Source organism: Papio anubis, unplaced genomic scaffold (genome assembly GCF_008728515.1).
Source record: "Papio anubis isolate 15944 unplaced genomic scaffold, Panubis1.0 scaffold265, whole genome shotgun sequence".
In the NCBI taxonomy this organism is placed as follows: Eukaryota; Metazoa; Chordata; class Mammalia; order Primates; family Cercopithecidae; genus Papio; species Papio anubis.
This window is the reverse complement of record NW_022162729.1, coordinates 1,235-25,042: the sequence shown is the minus strand read 5'-3', so window position 1 is coordinate 25,042 and position 23,808 is coordinate 1,235. Positions and strand designations below refer to the sequence as shown.

General features: G+C 38.3%; 1 protein-coding gene across 2 annotated transcripts in view; it reads left to right on the top strand.

Moving 5' to 3' along the window:
• Positions 1-21,821, top strand: part of LOC116272933 (AP-4 complex subunit epsilon-1-like) — a 56,778-nt gene extending 34,957 nt beyond the window's left edge. Inside the window, exons 11-16 of one of the 2 annotated variants that reach the window (XM_031661849.1) lie at positions 1,717-1,856; positions 3,546-3,658; positions 3,771-3,889; positions 11,682-11,984; positions 20,764-20,830; positions 21,402-21,552. In XM_031661849.1, coding sequence (XP_031517709.1) covers positions 1,717-1,856; positions 3,546-3,658; positions 3,771-3,889; positions 11,682-11,984; positions 20,764-20,830; positions 21,402-21,442 — 783 coding nt within the window. In that variant the 3' untranslated portion in view covers positions 21,443-21,552. Of the gene's footprint in view, positions 1-1,716; positions 1,857-3,545; positions 3,659-3,770; positions 3,890-11,681; positions 11,985-20,763; positions 20,831-21,401 lie in introns of both variants that reach the window. The other variant, XM_031661848.1, reaches the window with a different exon arrangement.
• The last annotated feature ends 1,987 nt before the right edge of the window (positions 21,822-23,808 follow it).

Below are 23,808 nucleotides of genomic sequence, written 5' to 3'. Positions count from 1 at the left end.
TGCACATTCAAATTGACATTTAAGACCAAACATCGCTTATGTTATCTTTAATATATAACTTTGAATAATGATTACAATGATGTTTCTTCCTGTGATTCCACATAACATTTAGAAGAATGATGTCAACTTTTTATAACTGAATGTATTTCTAGTGCTTTACTTATATTCGGCTTTTTGACTGTTACAAAACAATCAGCCTGCATTTATATAACTTTTATAAATAATATAATTTGGGTCGAGTTAAGATAGTAAAACTTTCTTTCACGTTGAAAAAAAAATCTTTCAAAATATGTTATCCTTTGTGCTTGAAGTCCTGGCTATAAGGATTGAAAAATTAGAACCCTAAATATACTGAGCAAGTTTGACAAATATGTGGAAATTATCTTGCAGCTAATATTGCTGATCCTAAAACACCAATAAATGATGCTTTCTCAGTATTGCCTTTGGACTTACTGATTTCTGAGAGTTATATTTTCCAAACCTTAATCTAGAGCTGTGGAAAGCCATGCAAATGGGAGCTTACTCTGGTATTGGTCTTCCTTCATCTTATTTGAAGCAGCTAGAGGTATATTCCTCAGCACTTAGAAAGCTGTAGCAGCTGGACACTGTGGCACACCTGTAATCCCAACACTTTGGGAGGCCAAGGTGGGCGGATCACCTGAGGTCAGGAGTTCGAGACCAGCCTGGCCAACATGGTGAAACCCCATCTCTACTAAAAATACAAAAATTAGCCAGTCTTGATGGCAAGCTGAGATTGTGCCACTGTACTCCAGTCTGGGCTATAGAGCGAGACTCCATCTCAAGAAAAAAAAAAAAAAAAAAAAAAGGAAAAGAAGGAAAGCTACAGGCCAGGCACAGTGGCTCATGCCTGTAATCCCAACACTTTGGGAGGCCAAGGTGGGAGGATCACTTGAGCCCAGGAGTTCAAGACCAGCCTGGGCAACATGGTCGAACCCCATCTCTACAAAATACGAAAAACTTAGCTGGGCATGGTGGCACATGCCTGTAGTCCCACCTGTTTGGAAGGCTGAGGTGGGAGAATTGCTTGAGCCCAGGAGGTGGAGGTTGCATTGAGCTGAGATTGTACCACTGCACTCCAGCCTGGGTGACAGAGCAAGACCCTGTCTCAAAAAAAAAAAAAAAAAAAAAAGTAGCTATAAAACAGTTCTTCCTTGATGACTAAGATTTTGAACTAGGCTTTGCTAGGCTTTGGAGCATTTGAGCCACCAGCCTTTGTCCATCCAAACAAAAGCTGTTTGCCTGTCTTCTGTTGTTTGGAAAATAGTCTGCTGTCTTCTGTAGCATGGGAAATAGTTTCCAAGACTAGATTTATACACACATACATACACTTGCATATATACACACCCATAGCTATAGGTAATGTATATTTAAGGGTTGTTATGTTTTTAGAAAATATATATCTGTTGTATTTGAACTTTTTAGTCTCTTAAGTATTCTGTCATGTAAAGATGCCAGATTGTGATTATCTCAATAGAAAGCTTATAGACATTGGAATTGATCATAAGTCATTTTTTGACAATAGTTTTACCTTTCTTAAGCTTTTCATTGAAATTTGCATTTCTTACCTGTTAACTGGCTACCCAGTAGATCTCCATAAAAGTAGAAGAATCAACTGTATGATCAACCTTTATGTTACTGTACTCATTGGTGTTATGCATAGTTTTATAATGTTTTTAATTTCTCTTCTTTAAATAGACTCTGGAACTTCTTTACAGAATTACTAATGCACAGAATGTAACAGTTATTGTCCAGAAAATGCTTGAATATTTACATCAGAGCAAAGAAGAGTATGTCATCGTCAATTTGGTTGGCAAAATAGCAGAGCTGGCTGAGAAATATCCTTTTATTTGGACCATGAGTCTTAAAATAGTAACACGGTGACTTTAAGATGATTGGTATAGATATGGTCACCTGAAGTTGAGTTCAGAGACCTAGCAATACGTTTTATTCCTGATTTTCAAGCCTCTTGTCAGAAAAAGGGATTTGTGTAGACCTCTTAGGAGATGGCCTTTTTTTTTTTTTTTTTTTTTGCTGGTTTCTTTTATTCATGTTGTCAGTATTTTGAGCAGGAAGATAGAGGAACCTTTATCCTCTTTATTCCTCTTTCAGTCCTGCCTCGTCTCTACTTCTATCTTGATTTCTTTTCTGAGTAAAAGTTCTTGTGTTTTGGGGAAAGCGGAGGGTATGTGGGAGTGGTCAGGATGCTAAAACTTATCCTTTATTGTTTTATGCTGGAAATTGTCACAATTAAGTAGTTGGGAACTCTATTAACATGTTACTCTTCTTCAAGTTTGTTTCTTAAAAGTCAGAAGAACTTTACAGGTCATAAGGATATTCCATTCATTAAAAAACATTACTGTTTAGGCCGGGCGTGGTGGCTTACACCTGTAATCCCAGCACTTTGGGAGGTCGAGGCGGACAGATCACCTGAGGTTGGGAGTTTAAGACCAGCCTGACCGACATGGAGAAACCCCATCTCTACTAAAAATACAAAATTAGCTGGGCGTGGTGGTGCATGCCTGTAATCCCAGCTACTAGGGAGGCTGAGGCAGAAGAATCGCTTGAACCTGGGAGGCGGGGGTTGCAGTGAGCACCATTGCACTCCAGCCTGGGGAAAAAAAAGGGAAACCCCATCTACAAAAAAAAAAAAAAAAAAAAAAGTGAAAAAATGTTACTGTTTAATTATAAAAAAGAGTGAGTGAATACTGTTAATGAAATTATATTGGAAATTGCTTAAGTCTAGTTTTGTCCTAGTCAGTACTATAACTCTGGCCAGTAGAATGATAGAACTTTAGAACTGATGAGGAAGAGATTAGAAAAGAGGCTGAGCACCTGTAATCCCAGCACTTTGGGAGGCGGAGGCAGGAGGATTGCCTGAGCTCAGGAGTTCACGACCAGCCTGGGCAACACAGTGAAACCCTGTCTCTACCAAAATACAAAAAAAATTAGCCGGTGTGGTGGTATACACCTGTAGTCCCAGCTACTCAGGAGGCTGAGGCAGGAGAATTGCTTGAACCCAGGAGGCAGAGGTCACAGTGAGCCAAGATCACACTGCTGCACTTCAGCCTGGGCGACAGAGCAAGACTCTGTCTCAAAAAAAGAAAAAAAAAAAAAAAAAGGGAAAAGAAAAGAACAGATGCTAAACGATTTGTTCAAGTAGACATACCACAGTATTTAGCTTCTTTGAAGTGAATTATATTCTTTTTTGAAGAATATAGTTTTCCATTATTTGCATCTAGTTAGCTGGTTTGTTTCTTTCAGTTATTTCACATTTATTTATTGGATGACTGTTTTGTGCAAGTGTGGTGCTAAAGTGACAAACTCAGTTTATTAAGTTTATTAAATAAGCTTTTACTGAGTACCTATTTTACATAAAACTGGGGTATGGAACAATTTATGGCAGAGGTTAAAGGTAAAAATGCCATACTAGGATGAATTGGAGTTATTATTTTAAAGATTGCTACAGAAGGATAATTTTAATAAGTAGCATTTGGAAGTGTACTTGTTCTTAACACTGTGGACACATATGCTCCTGATAATGCGTGGTTTATTCAGACAATGAATGCTGTGTTTTCAGTAGGAGGAGATGTAATGCATCCTGATATTCCCAATAACTTTCTGAGACTACTAGCAGAAGGTTGGTAGACTATTACATTCTGTAAAGTAAACATTTTAAAGTTAAATGTTTTTATTACAGAGTCCTTAGATAAGTTTGTGGAAATTAAAATGGTGTATCAATTTCTTTGTAGGTTTTGATGATGAAACAGAAGATCAGCAATTAAGACTCTATGCAGTTCAGTCTTACCTCACTTTACTAGATATGGAAAATGTGTTCTATCCACAGAGATTTCTTCAAGTTATGAGTTGGGTGAGCAAAGTACATTAAATCATACATTTTTAAAAAACATTTTTTATACAAACCAAATGTTAACATATTTCCTTCAGAAACCATTCACTTTACTCAGCTAACTCCTTCAGCTATTAGTTTTTCAAATGGCCACCATGTATCACTTAACTATTTACTTCTCTGTTTTTTCTCTCTGCCATCTCACTTGTCTGGTCTTTTACTTATCTCTTTGTGTTTACAGTGTTTTGTTGTGTTTTTTATGTGCATCCGTGTTTGAATATTTGAATACTCGTTTATCTCTACTATATTATTTTTTTTTAAAAATTAAAAAACTATTTTTTAAAAATAATCTGTAAATTATTTTAACCAAATAGAAAGAGGTTCATCTTTAAGAAGCATTTTCTAGGTACCAGGCACAGTGCTGAATACTTCTATTATTAACTTTTTTTTCTTCTTCTTTTTTATTTTATTTTATTTTTTAAGTTCTAGGGTACATGTGCAGGATGTGTAGGTTTGTTACATAGGTAAACGTGTGCCATGGTGGTTTGCTGCATCTATCAACGCATCACCTAGGTATTAAGCCTAGCACACATTAGCTCTTTTTCCTAAAGCTCTCCAGCCCCACCACCCTCCCTGATAGGCCCTGGTCTGTGTTGTTCCCTTCCCTGTGTCCTGTGTTCTCATTGTTCAGCTCCCACTTATAAGTGAGAACATGTGGTGTGGTTTTCTGTTCCTGTGTTAGTTTGCTAAGAATAATGGGTTCCCAGCTTCATCCATGTCTGTGCAAAGGACATGATCTTATTCCTTTTTATGGCTGTATAGTATTCCATGGTGTATATGTACTACATTTTCTTTATCTAGTCTATCATTGATAGGCTATCTGTGCTATATTAGTTTTCTTATGTTGCATAACAATGTTACCGCAAACTTAGTGGCTTAAGACAATACAAATTCATTATCTCATAGTTTCTGTGGGTCAGGAGTCCAGGCATGGCTTAGCTGGATTCTCTGCTTAGGGTCTCACAGAATTGCAGTCAAGGTGTTGGCACCTTGCAATCATCTGAAGCTTGACTGGTAAATAATCCACTTTCGAGCTCATGTGTGTTTGTCAGAATTCATTTTCTTGTGGCTGAGTTTTTGTGACTGAGGATTTCACTTTCATACTGTCAACTGTCAGCTGTCCTTAGCTGCTAGAGCTGCTTTCAGTTTCTTGCCATGTGGCCTACCAACAGGGCCGCCTGCTTCATCAAAGCCAGTAGTGGAGATCATTTTTTTTTCAAGACAAAGGTCACAATTTTATGTAATATAATCACATGTAATTGCATACAGCTCATCACCTTTATGTATTCTTTCTTGTGCACATAGGTGAGTGTTTCTTTAGGGGAGATTTAGAGAAGTGATATGGTATGCACATTTTAATATTTTATAGAATTGCCAAATGTCAGCATGTTAGCTTAAATTTTCCCCAGATTTTTACTTAAATTTTTTCTTTTCTCATCTGCAGAAAAGTTCAAAGACTAAGATATTAAAATATACTTTTTATTTAGCTTTTTCAGTTAAAGAAATTTTTTTTTTTTGAAACAGAGTCTTGTTCTGTCACCAGGCTGGAGTACAGTAGCATGATCTCGGCTCACTGTAACCTCTGCCTCCTGGGTTCAAGCAATTCTCCTATCTCAGCCTCCTGAGTCGCTGGGATTACAGGTGCATGCTACCAGTCCTGGCTAATTTTTGTATTTTTAGCAGAGATGGGGTTTTGCCACGTTGGCCAGGCTGGTCTCGAACTCTCCACCTCAGGTGATCCACCCGCCTCAGCTTCCCAAAGTGCTGGGATTACAGGTGTGAGCCACCGCACCTAGCCCAGTTAAATACTTTTAACTACATTTGTTTTACTATATCTGCATCTATAGGTATATCTAGGTCTACCTATATACAGTTTGTTTTGCTGAGCTGTTTAGAATTGAATTGCAGACATTGTGGCACTTCACCCCTAGAACCTCAGCGTGAATCTTCTATGAATGACATAACTATAAAACTGTTATCATACCTAAGAAGTGTAAAGAGGCCGGGTGCGGTGGCTCATACCTATAATCCCAGCACTTTGGGAGGCTGAGGCGGGCAAATCACGAGGTCAGGAGATCGAGACCATTCTGGCCAACATGGTAACACCCCGTCTCTACTAAACATACAAAAAATTAGCCAGGCGTGGTGGAATGCACCTGTAGTCCCAGCTACTCGGGAGGCTGAGGCAGGGGAATCACTTGAACTCAGGAGGTGGAGGTTGCAGCGAACCGAGATTGCGCTACTGCACTCCAGCCTGGGCGACAGAGCAAGACTCCATCTCAAAAAAAAAAAAAAAAAAAAAATGAGGATCACAAATTGCCTTTACTTATGTCTCTTTAGCCTTTTTAAATTTGTAATGAACCCCACTTTCTTTTGGTTTTTATGACTGATTTTTTTGTTTGTTTTGGATGACTGCTGTTCACTTGTAGAAGGTCCTACATTCTGGATATCTGATTATTTTTGTTCAGGTTAAACATTTTTAGTGAGAATACTGCGTAGGCAATGTTGTGTATTTCCTACTGTATCATATCAGGATATATATAATGTCAGTTTGTTCACTTATTGGTGATTGTAAGTTTATAAGTTTGGGTTAAGATGGTGGCCTGGTGCGGTGGCTCATGCCTGTGATCCCAGCACTTTGGGAGGCGGGAGGATTGCTTGAAGCCAGAGTTTGAGATCAGCTTGGGCAACAAAGTGAGACCCAGTCTCTACCAAATGGAGAAAAAAAAAGAAGGTGACCTCCAGATCTTTGCATTGTAAAGGTATCTTTCCTTTTTGTAAATTATAACTAATTTGTCAGGTGATTCTATCAGGCTATGCAAATATCTTTTCCTCATTTATCTTCAGTGGCTTTAGTGTTGATGATCCTTCCTGAATTGATTATTGGTTTTGTGGCCATTCGTTTTTTTTGTCCATGAATGTGGCATGTCACTCCACTTAATTTAGATTGTCTTTTCTTTCTTTCTACAGCGTACAGGTCAGGTACAGTAGGTCCCCTTATCTGTTGTTTTGCTTTCTGCAGTTTTAGTTACCTGTGGCCAGTCATGGTCTGAAAATATTAAATGGAAAATTCCAGAAATCAACAATTTATAAGTTTTATATTATGTGTTGTCCTGAGTAGCATGATGAAATATTGAGCCATCCCACTTCATCCTGCTCTGCCCCACCTGGGACCTGAATCATTCTTTGTCCAGTGTATCCATGCTGTATACACTGCCTGCCTGTTAGTTACTCAGTAGCTGTCTAGGTTTTCAGATGAACTGTAGCATTATTGCAGTGCTTATATTGTAGTAACCTTTATTTACTTAATCATGGTCCCACTGCACAAGAGTTGTGATGCTGGCAATTTGGATATGCCAAAGAGAAGCTTTAAAAATGGTTCCTTTAAGTGAAAAGGTGAAAGTTCTTGACTTAATGAGAAAAGAAACATATGCTGAGGTTGTAAAATTCTACAGTAAGAAGGGAAATTGTCTCTGTGAAATTGTGAAGAAGGAAAAAAAACTCCTGTTAGTTTTGCTGTCATACCTTACACTACGAAAGTTACGGTCACAGTGCATGGTGAGATCTTAGTTAAGATGGAAAAGGCATTAAATTTGTGAGTGTAAGACATGATCAGAAGCATTTGGCAATTGATGGCAGTTGGGTTCAGTACTATTTTCAGATTCAGGCATCCACAGGGAGTCCTGAAACCAATTCCCTTTAGATGCAGAGGGCCAACTGTATATACAAATACAATAGATTTTGTATTTTGAGCTTGTAATCTACAGTCTTGCTGAACTAACTTCATAGTTCTAGGAGTGTTCTTGTAGATTTCTTGAGACTTTGTTGAGAATTTTATCTAGTGTCGTGAGGGCTATTGGTCTGTAGTTTTCATTTTTGTGGTATTCCAGTTTTGGTATCAAAGTAAATACTAGTTTCATAACATGACTTGGGAATGTGCCCTCCTGTTTTCTGGAGGAATTTGCATAAAGTTGCTGTTAATTTTCCTTTAAAAATTTGGTAGAATTTCCAGTGAAACCATTTGGACTTGTAGATTTTTAGGGGAGTTATTAAATTACAAATTCAATTTTCTTAAAGAAAAATCTCTTGATTGAATTTTCATTCAATAGTTCAGTGTTTTTTTTTTTTTTTGGTTTGTTTGTTTTTTGGTTTTTTTTTCCCCCTTGGGACTTATCTTTGAGTCATGGATTATTCAGAAAAGTATTGTTTAGTTTCTGAGTGTTTAGAAAATTTTCTGTTATCTTTCTGTTACTGATTTCTAGTTTGATTTCATTGTGATTAGAGAAAATACTATGTATGATTTCAGTTCTTTCATATTTGAGGTTTGTTTTACAGTTCAAGGCACAGTCTATCTTGGTATATGTTCTGTGGTTGCTTGAAAAGTATCTATTTTGCTTTTTCTGTGTGGTGTGTTCTGTAAAGTCTGTTGTGATGGTGTTGTTGAGTTTTTCTATATCCTTGCTGATTCTTGGTCTAGTCCTATTAATTGTTGAGAGAAGGCTATTGACCTTTTCAGTTCTGTGGCCTACACTGACACTGTGAGGGGGTGGCTTGCTGAACAGTGGGGAAAATCCTGACTCCATCAGGTTTCCACTGACACACTCCCATCAGAGAAAGGCAGGGGCACTGCATTTCTCCTCGGTGGAGGTGAAGTGCAGGCTCCCTGCCCAGTCTCTACTGACACTGCAGGGGAGTAGGCCTCTCTACAGCTCAGTGGGGATGAAAGTCCTGACTCCTCACTCAGCCTTCTCAGTTCCCACCCTGCTGGGGAGTTTGGGGTACCTCATGTAGCCTAGTGAGGGTAGCAGTCTTGATTCTCTACTCTGCCTTTGCTGGTATGGGTGGGGCTGCAGATTTTTCTGTGTGGTATTTGGCTGGAGTAGGAGGGTTATTGTCTGAAAGTTTTCTGTCCTCTTGGCTTATTGACTAGAGGGCAGGCTCCTCTTGGGGCTTTTTGTCTGTGCCCATTTGCATTTCCAGGTTTCTGGCTCTCCATATCCAGTCTGGGGTAAATGAAACAACAGATAATCTGCTGTATGTTTTATATATGATATCAAGGGTTTTTAGGTATACTTAGTAGGAAGAATAGGGATAAATACGTCTTCTCCATCTTCCCCGAAGCAGACATCCGTTACCATTGATTTTTGAACTGGTACTTTTGTTACCTGTTCTTCTGGAGCTACCTTCCATTTTTTCTAAAACCACCTAAAAATAATCATACTGTTTAAGGATTGAACTCATTTAGTCCTATTTATTTTTCCTTTTCTTCTCTTCCTTCTTACTAGCTATACATTTTCCCTTGCTTATCACCCAGCCTCCTTTTCTTGCTGGTACCGATATTATACCAAAGACATGAAATTATTCCATAAACACCATTTAGGAAAGCGTAATAGTCCATTCTCACGCTGCTGTGAAGAAATATCCGAGACTGGGTAATTTGTAAGAAAAGAGGTTTAGTTGACTCACAGTTCCACATGGCTGGGGAGGCCTCAGGAAACTTAAAATCATGGCAGAAGCCTCTTTACAGGGTGGCAGGAGAGAGAATGAGGCTGAGTGAAGGGGGAAGCCCATCATAAAACCATCAGGTCTCGTGAGAACTTACTCTCACAAAAGCAGCAGGGGAAACTGCCCCCATGATTCAGTTATTTTCACCTGGTCCTGCCCTTGACATGTGGGGGATTATTACAATTCAAAGTGAGATTTGGGTGGGAGCACAGAGCCAAACCATATCAGAAAGATTTCTATTTTTTTTTTTTTTTTTTTTTTGTGACGGAGTCTCGCTCTGTCGCCCAGGCTGGAGTGCAGTGGCCGGATCTCAGCTCACTGCAAGCTCCGCCTCCCGGGTTCACGCCATTCTCCTGCCTCAGCCTCCCGAGTAGCTGGGACCACAGGCGTCCGCCAACTCGCCCGGCTAGTTTTTTGTATTTTTTAGTAGAGATGGAGTTTCACCGTGTTAGCCAGGATGGTCTCGATCTCCTGACCTCGTGATCCGCCCGTCTCGGCCTCCCAAAGTGCTGGGATTACAGGCTTGAGCCACCGCGCCCGGCCTCAGAAAGATTTCATACTTCCTGAATTATCAGTTTATTAATGATTCTAAAATAAGAAAACTTGACCCCTTTGTAGGCTTTGAGACAGGTGCTTCACTTACTCATCCTGCAGCTCTCAGCCCCTCGCGGGAGGGTGAGCATGCAGGTGAGTGGGTGCGGGAGGCAGAGGGAGTGCTTTTGGGCTCTGGCAGGAGCAAAACTCTGTGTGCGCCCCATGGCAGCATCTAGTGGGGAGTACCTGCGACTCCTGAAGCCCCAGTGAGCGTGTTACACTGCTCTTTTAGCTCTGCCATCAGCAGACAGCTTAAGTGTTAACAGCTCAGTGGGCCCTTTTGTATCTGCACTCACTCCTGAGCTCTTGTCTGGTGTCCAGGAAAAATGAGGTCACATGAATGAATTGAAGGATAATAAATGCAGGGGATTTTGTTGCCGGTGAAAGTGGCTCTCAGCAGGAAGGGGAGCTGACAGGGGGACTGGGGCGGCGAAGGTAATGTTCTCCAGAAGTCCAGCCATCTCTGGCTGGATTCTTCTTTGAAGTTACGCTGTCAAGCTGTCCCTCTGAAGTAAAGCCGCTTCTCTCCGACATCCAGCTGCTTCTTCCTCTATGCTGGCTGAGTCTGGGGTCTTTATAGGCACAGGATGGGGCAGGGCAGGGCAGGGTCATGGGTGGTTTAGGAAAAGGCAATATTTGAATGGGAAAATAGGGATATGGATATAAGTTCTCACTTTGGGCCATGGTTTCGGGCTTTTTGGCTTGTGGGTGGGGCTTCACCAGGGACCACACCCTTTTCTGCCTAGAATTTCTCTGCCTCCTGTCCCTATCAGTTCTTTCACTTACAGAATTGTATGTCGCCTAAGTTAGATGTGTGACACAGATAAGCGTTTCGTTTCTTTTCTTTTTTTTTTTTTTTGAGATGGAGTCTTGCTGTGTTGCCCAGGCTGCAGTGCAGTGGCGTGATCCGAGCTCATTGCAACTTCTGCCTCCCAGGTTCAAGCGATTCTCCTGTCTCAGCCTTCCGAGTAGCTGAGACTATAGGCGTGTGCCACCACATCGGGCTAATTTTTTTATTTTTACTGGAGACGGGGTTTCACCATGTTGGCCAGGCTGGTTTCGAACTCCTCAGGTGATCCACCCGCCTCGGCCTCCCAGAGTGCTGGGATTACAGGCATGAGCCACCGTGCCTGGCCAATAAGTGTTTCTTAAAGTCTCTTCTGTGAACTGTCTACATCAGAATCAGCTGATGCATATTCAAATGTATATCCTTGGGGACCACAGGCATACTAAATCAGAATATCTGGGGATAAAGCCTAGAAATCTGTATTTTTATGAAACACTTTAAGTGCCTCTTACTATGTAGTAAGAACCATCATTACATGAGAATCATCATTTAAATGCTTACTGGAAAATAATAACAGGATGTGATAGTGCTTATAAAAACCAACAACCAACTCCAGAAGTTCAGAAACTTGTAAAGGTATCCTGCTTTATGTATTGTTAATGACAATGGTGGGGAAAACCATTTTGAATTATTGGTATAATTTTGAACCTAAAATATACAGTTGTATCTTTAATAATTTTTTCACCATGAGAGGATGTTTAATCTACTTTAAATTCACTCTAGCAGTAGGCACTTTGTTTAGATTTGAGTATAGTCTATTGTATAACTTGATATTTGTATATAAGTATCACTTTGTTTTATTTACAGGTATTAGGGGAATATTCCTACCTCTTAGATAAGGAAACGCCAGCGGAAGTTATAGCTAAGCTCTACAAGTTACTTATGAATGACTCTGTGTCTTCAGAAACAAAAACCTGGTTAATTGCTGCTGTGACCAAATTGACACCTCAGGCACACTCTTCTGATACAGTTGAGAGATTAATCCATGAATTTACCATATCTTTGGATACTTGTATGAGACAACATGCATTTGAATTAAAACATTTGCATGAGAATGTGGAACTTATGAAGAGCTTGCTTCCAGTTGACAGAAGTTGTGAAGACTTGGCGGTAAGACATTGGTGTTCCATCTTTTTAAAAATTGCGTTGTCATTAAATATAGAGTAATTCTTGCATTTGTGACATATCAGGAATATATCAAAATGTGGTTTCTGCAGCATTTAAGGTGAATGTTGGAGTTCTTTCTCACGTTAGTATGACGGAATCTGAGAGCTCCCAGCACTTTGGGAAGCTCAGGTGGGCGGATCACCTGAGATCAGGAGTTTGAGACTAGCCTGACCAACATGGGGAAACCCCATCTCTGCTAAAAATGCAGAATTAGCTGGGCATGGTGGTGCATGCCTGTAATCCCAGCTACTCGGGAGACTGAGGCAGGAGAATTGCTTGAACCTGGGAGGCAAAGGTTGCAGTGAGCAGAGATTGCACCATTGCACTCCAGCCTGGGCAACAAGAGTGAAACTGTATCTCAAAAAAAAAAAAAGATTCAACCTTAAAAAGGTCTTCACCAAAGCACATTATAGTCAAACTGACAAAAGTCAAAATTATAAAGAGAGATTTCTAAAAACAGCAAGAGAGAAGTATCAAGTCATACATATAAAAGTATCCCTATCAGACTAATAGTGGATATCTTAGCAGAAACCTTATTTTATAGGCAAGGAGAAAATGGGAAGATACACTCAAAGCATTGGGGAAAAAAACCCAGAAACTGCTAGACAAGTAAGTATACTATACACAGCATAAAGGAGAAATAAAGTCTTTCCCAGACGGGTAAAAACTGAGGGAATTCATCCCCACTAGACCAACCCTACAAGAAATGTTTGAGGGAGTCTGACATCTGGGAGTGAAAAGATAACTTCCAACATGAAAACACATGAAAGTATAAAACTCACTGGTAAGGCAGATACATAACTGAGAAAGAAAAAGGAATCAAATATTATCATCACACACACAAAATCCATAGAGGTAAACAGGGAAAAAGGAAGAAAGGAAAAAATGTATAAAACAGTCAACAAAATGACAGGAGTAAGTCCTCGACTATCCATAACAACCTTTAATGAAAACAATTTAAAGTCCCCAATTAAAATATATAGGCTGACTGAATAGATAACAAAACAAGATCCAGCTGTATGCTGCCTATAAGAAACTCACTCACCTGTAAAGATGAAGGGATGAATAAAAATAACCATGCAAACAGAAACCAAAAGCATGTAAGAGTAGCTAATGTTATATCAGACAAAATGGACTTGGAAAAAAATATAAAGGAGACAAGAAATGTCATTATGTAATGATGAAGGGATCAGTTCACCAAGGGCATATAACATTTGTAAATACATATGCACCCAACACTGAAGCAAATATATATAAAACAAATATTATTGAAGCTTAAGAGAGAGGTAGAACCCCATACAATCATAGTTGGAAACCTTGACACATCACTTTCAGATTAAGACACATCATCTAGACAGAAAAATCAACAAAGAAGCATCAAACTTAATTTGCATTCTAGACCAAATGGACCTAACAGATATTTACAGAACATTTTATTCAACAGCTGCAGAATACACATTCTTCTCAACACATGGAACATTCTCCAGGACAGACCATATGTTAGGCCACAAAAAAGTCTCAACAATTTGAAAAAATTCAAATCATAGCAAGTATTTTCTCAAGCTGCATATAATAAAACTAGAAATCAATAATAAGAGGTACTTTGGAAACTGAACAAATATATGAAAATCAAAACAATGTATTTCTGAGTGACGATTAGGTCAGTGAAGAAATAAGGAAATAAAAACATTTCTTGAATCTAATAAAAATGGAAATTCAAACACAACTTACCAAAACCTATGTAGTATGGCAAAAACAGTGCTAAGAGGGAAGTTTATAGCAATAAACACATGTATCACAAAAGTAGAAGGATTTCAAACAAGCAACCTTATAATGCACCTCAAGGGACTAGAAAGGAAGAAGAAACCAAAGTCAACATTAGTAGAAGGAAATAAATAGTAAAGATCAGAGCAGAAATAAAGAAAATGGAAACTTAAAAAAGATACAAAAAAAAAATCAATGAGATAAAAAGTTGGTTATTTTGAACAATAAAATTGATAAACTGCTGACTACACTAATCAAGAAAGAGAGAAGATTCAAATAAGTAAAACCAGAAACAAAAAAGTAGCCATTGCAATGGCTACCACAGAAATACAAATGATTATTAGAGATGATTATAAACAACTGTACACTAACAAACTGGAAAACCTGATGGAAACAAATAAATTCCTGGACACATCTACCATGATTGCACGAGGAAGAAATAGAAAACCTGAATGAATAGTGACATTGAATCAGTAATAGTAAGTCTCCCAACAGAGAAAAGCTTACGAGATGACTTTACAAGTGAATTCTAGCAAATTTATAAAGAAGAACTAGCACCAACTGTTCTTAAACTAGTCCAAAAAAATTGAAGAAGAGGACATTCTTCCTAACTCGTTTTATGTGGCTAGCATTACCCTGATACCAAAACTAGACAAGGACACAACAACAACAACAACAAACTATAAGCCAATATCCCAGATGAACATAGGAGCAAAAATTCTCAACAAAATACTGGAAAACTGAATCCAATAACACATCAAAAAGATAATACACTATGATCAAGTGGAATTTTCCCAGAAATGCAAGGATGGTTCAGCATACACAAATCAATAAATGTGATACTTCATATCAACAGAATGAAGGACAAAAACCATATGATCATCTCAATAGATGCAGAGAATTCATTTGGTAGAATCCAACATCCCATCATGATAAAAACTCACAGGAAATTAAGCATAGAAAAAGCATACTTAACATCATAAAGCCCATATATGACAAACCCAAAGCCCATATCACAATGAATAAGGAAAAACTGAAGGCACTTCCTCTAAGAATTGGAAAAAGGCAAGGATGCCCACTTTCATCACTCCTATTCAACATAGTACTAGAAGACCTAGCCAGAGCAATCAGGCAAAAGAAAGAAAGAAAGGGATCTAAATTGGAAAAGAGGAAGTCAAATTGTCCCTTTTTGCAGATGACATGATCTTACATATACAAAAACCTAAAGACTCCAACATAAAGTTCTTAGAACCAATAAAAGAATTCAGTAAAGATTCAGGATACAAAATCAACATACAAAAATCAGTAGCATTTCTATACACCAATGACAAACTAGCTGGAAAAAAAAAAAGTTATGCCATTTACAACAGCTACAAAAAAAAAAAAAATACAATACTTGGAATAAATTTAACCAGGGAGGTGGAAGACCTGTACAAGGAAAACCTCAAAACGCTGATAAAAGAAACTGAAGAGGATAGAAACAAATGGAAATACATCTCTTGCTCATGGATCACATGAATATTGTTAAAATGCCCATATTACTCAAAGCAATCTACAGATTCAGTATACTATCAAAATACCAATGACAATCTTCAGAAATAGAAAAAACAACCCTAAAATTTGTAGAGAACCACGAGACTCTGAATAGCCAATACAATATTAAGCAAAAATAACAAAGCTGGAGGCATCACACTACCCAATTTCAAAATACACTACAAAGCTGTAGTAACCAAAACAACATGGTATTAGTATGAAAAAAAGACATACAAACCAATGGAACAGAGAGAACCCAGAAAAAAAATTCGTGTATTTATGACTAACTGATTTTCAGTCAAAGTGCCAAGAATATATACTGGGGAAATGACAGCCTCTTCAATAAATAGTGTTGAAAAGCCTTGATATCAGCATGCGGAATAATGAAACGAGATCCCTGTCTTTCACCATATAAAAAAATCAACTCAATGAATTAAATAATGTAAGATCCAAAACTATAAAACTACTAGAAGAAAACTTACAGGAAATGCTTTAGGACATTGGTTGAGGCAAAGATTTGTGGCTAAGACTTCAAAAGCACAGGCGAAAAAGGCAAAAATGGCAAATGGGACTGTATTAAGGTCAAAAGCTTATGCACAGCAAATGATACAATCAATAGAGTGAAGAAACAATCTGTAGACTAGGAAAAAATATTTACAAACAAGGGACTAATATCCAGAATATATAAGGAACTCAATTCAACAGCCAAAAAAGAAAAAAAAAATCCCTTTTAAAGGTGGGCAAAGGTCATCAACAGACATTTCATGGCCAACAGGTAAACAAAAAGATGCTAAACATCACAAATCATCAGGGAGATGTAAATCAAAACCACCATATTATCTTATTTCAGTTACAATGCCTATTATCAAGGAGACAAAAAATAACAAATGTTGCCAAGGATGCAGAAAAAAGGAAACTCATGCACTGTTAGTAGGAATGTAAGTTAAGATAGCCATTATGGAAAATAGTATGGAGAGTTTTCAAAAAAAAATTGAACTACCATAAAACCCAGCAATCCCACCCCTGAGTATTTATCCAATGGAAAGTAAATCATTATTTCAAAGGTATACCTGCACCCCCATGTTCACTGCAGTACTATTCACAATAGCCAAAATATGGAATCAACCTAAGTGTCTGCCAATGGACACATGGATAAAGAAAATGTGGTATGTATACACAACGGAATATTATTCAGCTAAGTAATATCCTAACAACATAGATGGGACTTATTTCACTATGAAGTAAAATAAGCATGGCACAGAAAGTCAAATATTACATGTTTTTATGCACAGGTGGAAGTTAAACATGTGCATCTTGGAGGTAGAGAATAAAGAAGCTCGGAAGGGTCGGGGGACAGGGAAGAAGAATGGTTGGTTAATGGTTAGTAAAACACTTAGATAAGAAGAGTAAGTTCTAGGGTTTGATAGCACAGTAGGGTGACTATAGTTAGTAATAATTGTGTATTATTTGTATGTTTCAAAATAAAGAGAAGATTTGAAATGTTCCCAACACAAATGATAAATGTTAGAGGTGATGGATATCCTAAATACTGATTTACGTATTACACATTCTATGCATGTATCAAAGTATCATATGTACGCCAGATATGTATGTCTTAAAATCGACAAATAAGAGAAATTCCTGAATTATTCTATATTAAGAGACTGTCACAGGATATAAATATCTTCACTGCAGTCTCCAAAAGAGATACTCTTCTTCCTATTTAGAATCAGTACTGGATTCAACCTGGCCAGGTTGAATCTCTTTGAGGCTCTTTTGAGCTTCCTGCATATGGATGTCTCTATCTCTTGCAAGACTTGGGAAGTCTTTAGCTATTATTTTTCAATTAGGTTTTCTGTGCCTTAGCCCATTTTGTCTTTAAACTCTCAAAATCCAAATATTTGTTTGCTTTATGTTGTCCCATATGTCACATATGCTTTCTTTATTCTGTTTCATTTATTTATTTTTGTCTGGTTTATTTCAAAGACATGTCTTCAAATTTGAGATCCTCCCTTCTCAATCTAGTCTATTGTTGAAGCTCTTGGTTATACTTTTTATTTCATTCATTGAATTCTTCAGTTCTAGGAGTTCTGTTTGTTTCTTAGAATTTTTGATGTCTACCTCTTTGTTGAATTTCTCATTCAGATCATGAATTGTTTTCTTGATTTATTTTTGTTTTGTTTTTCTGTGTTCTCTTGTATCTTTTGAGTTTCCTTAAGGTCATTATTTTGATTTTTTTTTCAAGCATTTTATAGATTTCCTTTTTTTGGGATCTGCCACTGGAGAGTTACTGTGTTCCTTTGAAGGTGTTATGTTTCTTTGCCTTACTTTTCTTGTGTCCTCACATTGACATATGTGTATCTGGCATCATAGCAGGTGGTTCTAAGTTTATGGATTCTCTTTAGTAGGGAAAGACCTCTCCCTATAGATGTGTCTGTGGTATTGGTTAACAAGGTGCTTGGGCTTTGATTCTGGATGGGCACAGTAGTATAGTTTCCAAATGATTTCTTCAACTATAATTATAATCAGTGATATCTGTGAGTTCCTCAATGGTGATATGGTTTGGATCTCCTGCCCAAATCTCACGTTGAATTGTAATCCCCAGTGTTGGAGTTAGGGCCTGGTGGGAGTTGTTTGGGTCATGAAGGCAGATACCTCATGGCTTGGTGCTATCCTCTTGATAGAGAGTGAGTTCTTGAGAGATCTGGTTATTGTAAAGTATAGCACCTCACACACACACACACACACACACACACACACACCCCGGACTCTCCCTTTGGCTCCTGCTTTCACCATGTGATGTGCTTGCTTTTGCTTTACCCTCCTCCATAAGTAAAAGCTTCCTGAGGCCTTACAGGAAGCTGAACAGATGCCAGTATCATGCTTCTTGCACAGCCTGCAGATCCATGAGCCAATGAAACCTTTTCTTTCTTTCTTTTTTTTTTTTTTTAAATAAATTACCCAGTCTCAAGTGTTTCTTTATAGCAGTGCAAGAACGGACTAATAGAATGACTTAGGCTGTGGTTGTTAGTGGAGGCTGTAGAAAGGCTTTGTTGAGGATAGAACATTAGGTGAATTGATCCTTGTGTACCACTGATAGCAGTGGTTGGCTGGGCATACTGGTTGTTAGATCCCTGGGCAGTGTGTATGAGTCCTGGCAGTGGCAGGATTGGGTGTGCCAGTCCTTGGGCCTCCAGAGGTGGCATGCACACATGCCGGTGGTGGCAACAGTGGGGTGCACACAAATTGATTTTTAGTAGCGATTCATGAATTGGGCAATATCTCATTAGCATTATTCCACACTTCCTCCTTGATTTGTATTAGCGTACTGGTTTATTATAAACTATATTGCAGAGGATACAGAGGAAGGAGGTGCATAGGGCAAGCTATGGAGGAAGGTTCTCAGAGCTTTTATACTCCCCGTGGCCATGCCACTTTTCAGGAACCTCCACATGTTTGGCTATCTTCTTTTAATCTCCTTTGAAATTCTGTGTCATTTTATTCCTCCTCTATTTGAGAATCCAAAAAAAGTGGTTTTCCCTTTTATTTTGTCTATCTATGTGTTAAAATCTTTACCATTTTGGAGCCTGATCACCCACCTTTTAGTTTCCCACCTACTTTTTGCCACCACCCCTTTTAACCTAAAGTTCTCACTTAATACTCACTCTCTTTATTTCATATCATGATCTCCCTCAGGTGTAAATTAGAAAACTTTCTTTTTTTTTTTTTTTGAGATGGGGTCTTTCTCTGCCACCCAGGCTGGAGTACAGTGGCGTGATCTCGGCTGACTGCAACCTCTGCCTCCCAGGTTCAAGTGATTCTTCTGCCTCAGCCTCCCGAGTAGCTGGGACTGCAGGTGCGCGCCACCATGCCTGGCTAATTTTTTCTGTAATTTTAGTAGAGACAGGGTGGCACCATATTGGCCAGGCTGGTCTCGAACTCCTGACCTAGTGATCCACCCACCTTGGCCTCCCAAAGTGCTGGAATTACAGATGTGAGCCACTGTGCCTGGTCTAGAAAACTTTCAAAGGTAATTAGAATTATTCAAATTAGTTGAGAAAGAGAAAAAAGGGTAATATTTCCACTAATTTTGACTCAGATTTTCATGGCTTGTATTCATTTTGAACATTTCTTCATTAGTTCTTTCAGTAGTTCCTCAAGGGCAGAGGCCTTGCTTTAGTATTTGGTGGGCATTCCAGAGATGTTTATTGAAATGATGAATGAATATGCTACACATAGTATTATACTAGGGAGTAACTACACTTCCCTTTTCCTCCAATAAAAGATAATGATGTTGACATAGCCTCATCTCAAGAATCTTTTTTTTTTTTTGAGATGAAGTTTCACTCTTGTCACCCAGGCTGGAATGCAATGGCATGATCTCGGCTCACTGCAACTTCCTCCTCCCAGGTTCAAGTGATTCTCCTGTCTCAGCCGCCCAAGTAGCTGGGATTATAGGCATCCACCACCACGCCTGGCTCATTTTTGTATTTTAGTAGAGACAGGGTTTCACCATGTTGGTCAGGCTGGTCTCGAACTCCTGACCTCAGGTGATCCGCCCACCTCAGCCACCCAGAGTGCTGGGATTACAGGCGTGAGCCACCACGCGCAGCCTAAGAATCTTATTCAAGCAAAACCTTTCCAGATTCAGAGAGTGAGGTGCCATTTTTATGTTTGATAATTATTTGCTATTCTAAATTATCTGAGCTATTTGTATATACTTGGCTAAATCAGGAGAGGCAAACTTTGCTTTCTGAGGTCATCACTGCTCTCTCCACTTGTTTATCGTTTTTGTTCATCTCCTTCTTTTCTCCTTTCCCTGTCATTCTTTCTTCATCTCTTATTTATTCATTAAAAATTATTCTCCTAACACTTTTTCTGGTAAAATTAAGTCATTTTCCATAGGTTTGTGAAAAATAATTTTCAGTTATATTAGGATATTTAAATCAAAGGCACTGTGGGAGGCTGAATAATGGCCCTTGCAAAGATGTCCATGTCTTAATCTCTGGAATTTGTGCTTGTCCTTAAACATTAAAGAGAACTTGGTAGATGTGATGAAATTAAATATTTTGTGATGGGGCAGTTATACTAGATTATGTAGCTAGGCATGATATAATCACAAAGATCCTTATAAAAGTGAAACAAGAGGTTACAGAGGAGAAGGCAAAGAAAAAACAAAAGCAGAGATTGGAATGATGTGGCCACAAGTCAAGGAATGCTGGCAGTCTCTAAAAGCTGGAAGAAACAAGAAACGGATTCCCCTGGTACATCCAGAAGGAAGCAGCCCTGCCAAAGCCTTGATTTTAGCCCCTGCAGCAGGAAACCACTACAGTTACCGTACCTCATAGTATATATGTCTGTTTCTTCTGGTGGGTTACAGTTCTGCTCAGAGTAGGAACTGTGTCTTCCTTTGTCTCAATTATAGGACCTAATAGGATGCTGTAACATATTTGATGCTCAAAAATATATTCTTCACTGCAGTGAAATTAATAGTAAGTGCAAATGATTTATATTGTTAGATTCCTAGGCAGGTGATCTGATTATAGATGTTTCGGAAAGCTAGAGAGTTGGGTAGCATTTTCATTCATTCATTCATTCATTCATTCATTCATTCATTCATTCATTCATTTTTTGAGATGGGGTCTTGTTCTGTCGCCCAGGCTGGAGTGCAGTGGCACAGTCTTGTCTCACTGCAACCTCTGCCTTCCAGGTTCAAGCAGTTCTGCTGCAGCCTACCGGGTGGTTGCTGTGCTGGGACTACAGGTGTGTGACCATACCCAGCTAATTTTTTTGTATTTTTAGTAGAGATGGGGTTTTGCCATGTTGGCAAGGCTGGTCTCAAACTCCTGGCCTCAAGTGATCTGCCCATTTTGGCCTCCCAAAGTGCTGGGATTATAGTCATGAGCCACTGTGCCTGGGTGAGGTAGCATTTTTAGAATTGAAGTTTTCATTTCTCATTTAGAATTTTTAAAAATATATATGGGCTAAAATTATTTATGTGACTGTATAATCTACTTAGGATAAATTTATTTAATTCCTAATTTTTGCTTAATTTTAATATAGGTAGATGCTTCTTTATCTTTTCTGGATGGTTTTGTGGCTGAAGGACTCAGTCAGGGTGCAGCGCCTTACAAACCTCACCATCAACGCCAGGAGGAAAAGCTTTCTCAGGAAAAAGGTAATTTTTCATGGATTTGTGTTAAGCTAGAGTGTAGGGATGTAATTTTTGATGTTATAGTCATGTAAGTAAATAAATAAAGATAATTACTTTCTATTATTCCTCTTTTAATGATTCACTTGTGATTTGTTTGCCCTGACTAGGTTTTCAGATACCCAGAGGAAAAAAAAGTTAGCCAAGAGATATTCCTGAAGGTATAGGCTGTCTATCCACAAATACCTAAGATATGGTAGTCATACTGGAATTTATTTATTTATTTTTTTGAGACAAGAGTCTTGCTCCGTCACCCAGGCTGCAGTGCAGTGGCACGATCTGGGCTCACTGCAACCTCTGCCTCCCAGGCTCAAGCGATTCTTGTGCCTTAGCCTCCCAAGTAGCTGGAATTACAGGTGGGTGCCACCACACCCAGCTAATTTTTGTATTTTTAGTAGAGATGGAGTTTCACCCTGTTGGTCAGGCTGGTTTCAAACTTCTGGCCTCAAGTGATTGTTGACCTCCCAGAGTGCTGGGATGACAGCTGTGAGCCACCGCAACTGGCCATTATACTGAAATTTTGAAGAACTTTTTTTGTTTTGAATAATATATTTATTAACATAAAGATCTTTATGGGAAACTTTTTTTTTTTTTTTTAAATTTAAACTTTTTAGTTCAAGGGTACAAGTGCATGTTTGTTACATAGGTAAACTTGTATCATGGGGGTTTATTGCTCAGCTTATTTCATCACCCAAGTATTAAGCCTAGTACCCATTAGTTTTCCTGATCCTCACCCTGCTCTCACCCTCCACCCTCTGAAAGGTCCCAGCATATGTTGTTTCCCTCTATGTGTCCATGTGTTTTCATCATGTAGCTCCCACTTTTACGTGAGAGCATGCAATATTTGGTTTTCTGTTCCTGCATTAATTTGCTAAGGATGGCCTCCAGCTCCATCCATGTCCCTGCAAAAGACATGATCTCATTCTTTTTTATGGCTATATGAAAGAACTTGAAGGTAGGAGTATCATGTTGTTCACTGTGCTGGTAGGCTGACACATATTAGTCTGAGCATATCTGTGGAAAGTTTTCAGAAAACAACCCTGGTTACTATGGACTAGTGAGTTTCATTTTTATTTTGAGCGGTCTTATATTTATTTATTTATTTTTAAATTTTATTTTCTTAATTGACAAATATAAATATTCATGGGGAATATAGTAATGTTTCAATCCATGTATAGTGTTCAGATAATAGTAATTAGCATATCCATCATCTCAAACATGTATCATTTCTTTGTGTTGGGAACATTCAATATATTTCTTCTAGTTTTTGAGACTATGTAATACTTTATTGTTAAACTATAGTAATTCTGTAGTGGTGTAGAACACTAGAACTTATTTCTTCTATCTAGCTGTAATTTTTTATCCTTTACCTTATTCTTCCCTTTCCCCCTACCCTTCCTAGCCCCTAGTATACTGTATTCTAATTTTTACTTCTATGAGATCAACTTTCTTTAGTTTCCACATATGAGAGAGAACATGTGGTGTTTAACTTTCTGTTCCTGACTTATTTCACTTAATATAATGTCCTTCGGTTTCATCCATGTTGCCATGAATGACAGGATTTCATTTGTTTTTATGACTGAATAGTATTTCACTTTGTATATATACTACATCATTTTCTTTATCCATTCATCTGTTGTTGGACACCTAGGCTGATTCCATATTAGGTTGATTCCATATCTTGGCTACTTTGAATAGCGCTCTGCAATAAACGTTGAAGTGCTAGATAATTCGTTCAATGCTGAGAGTGCAGTGTTTTGAAGCCCCCAACTATTACTGAATCAGGGTCTTTCTCTTCTTTAGGTCTAATATTTGCTTTATATATTTGGATGCTCTGGTGTCAGGTACATATATATTTTAATTGTTACATTCTTTTTATGAATTGATCCCTTTATTGTACAGTGTCTTTCTTTGTCTCCCTTTACAGCTTTTAACTTAAAATCTGTTTTGTTTGTTACTAGTATAGTGACTTCTGCTCACTTTTGGTTTTTGTTTGTTGGAATATCTTTTTCCAACCACCCACTTTCAGTCTGTGTGTCTTTAGAAGTAAGGTGAGTTTCTTGTAGGCATTGTATTGTTGAGTCTTGTTTTTTTAAAACCCAGGCAGTGATTCTATGTCTTTTAAGTGGGGGAATTTGATCCATTTACTTTCAAGGTTATTATTGATGGGTGAGGATTTGCTGCTATCATATTATTGATTGTTTTCTGGGTATTTTACATATGCTTTGTTCCTTACTTGCTCTCTTATTATTTTTGCAG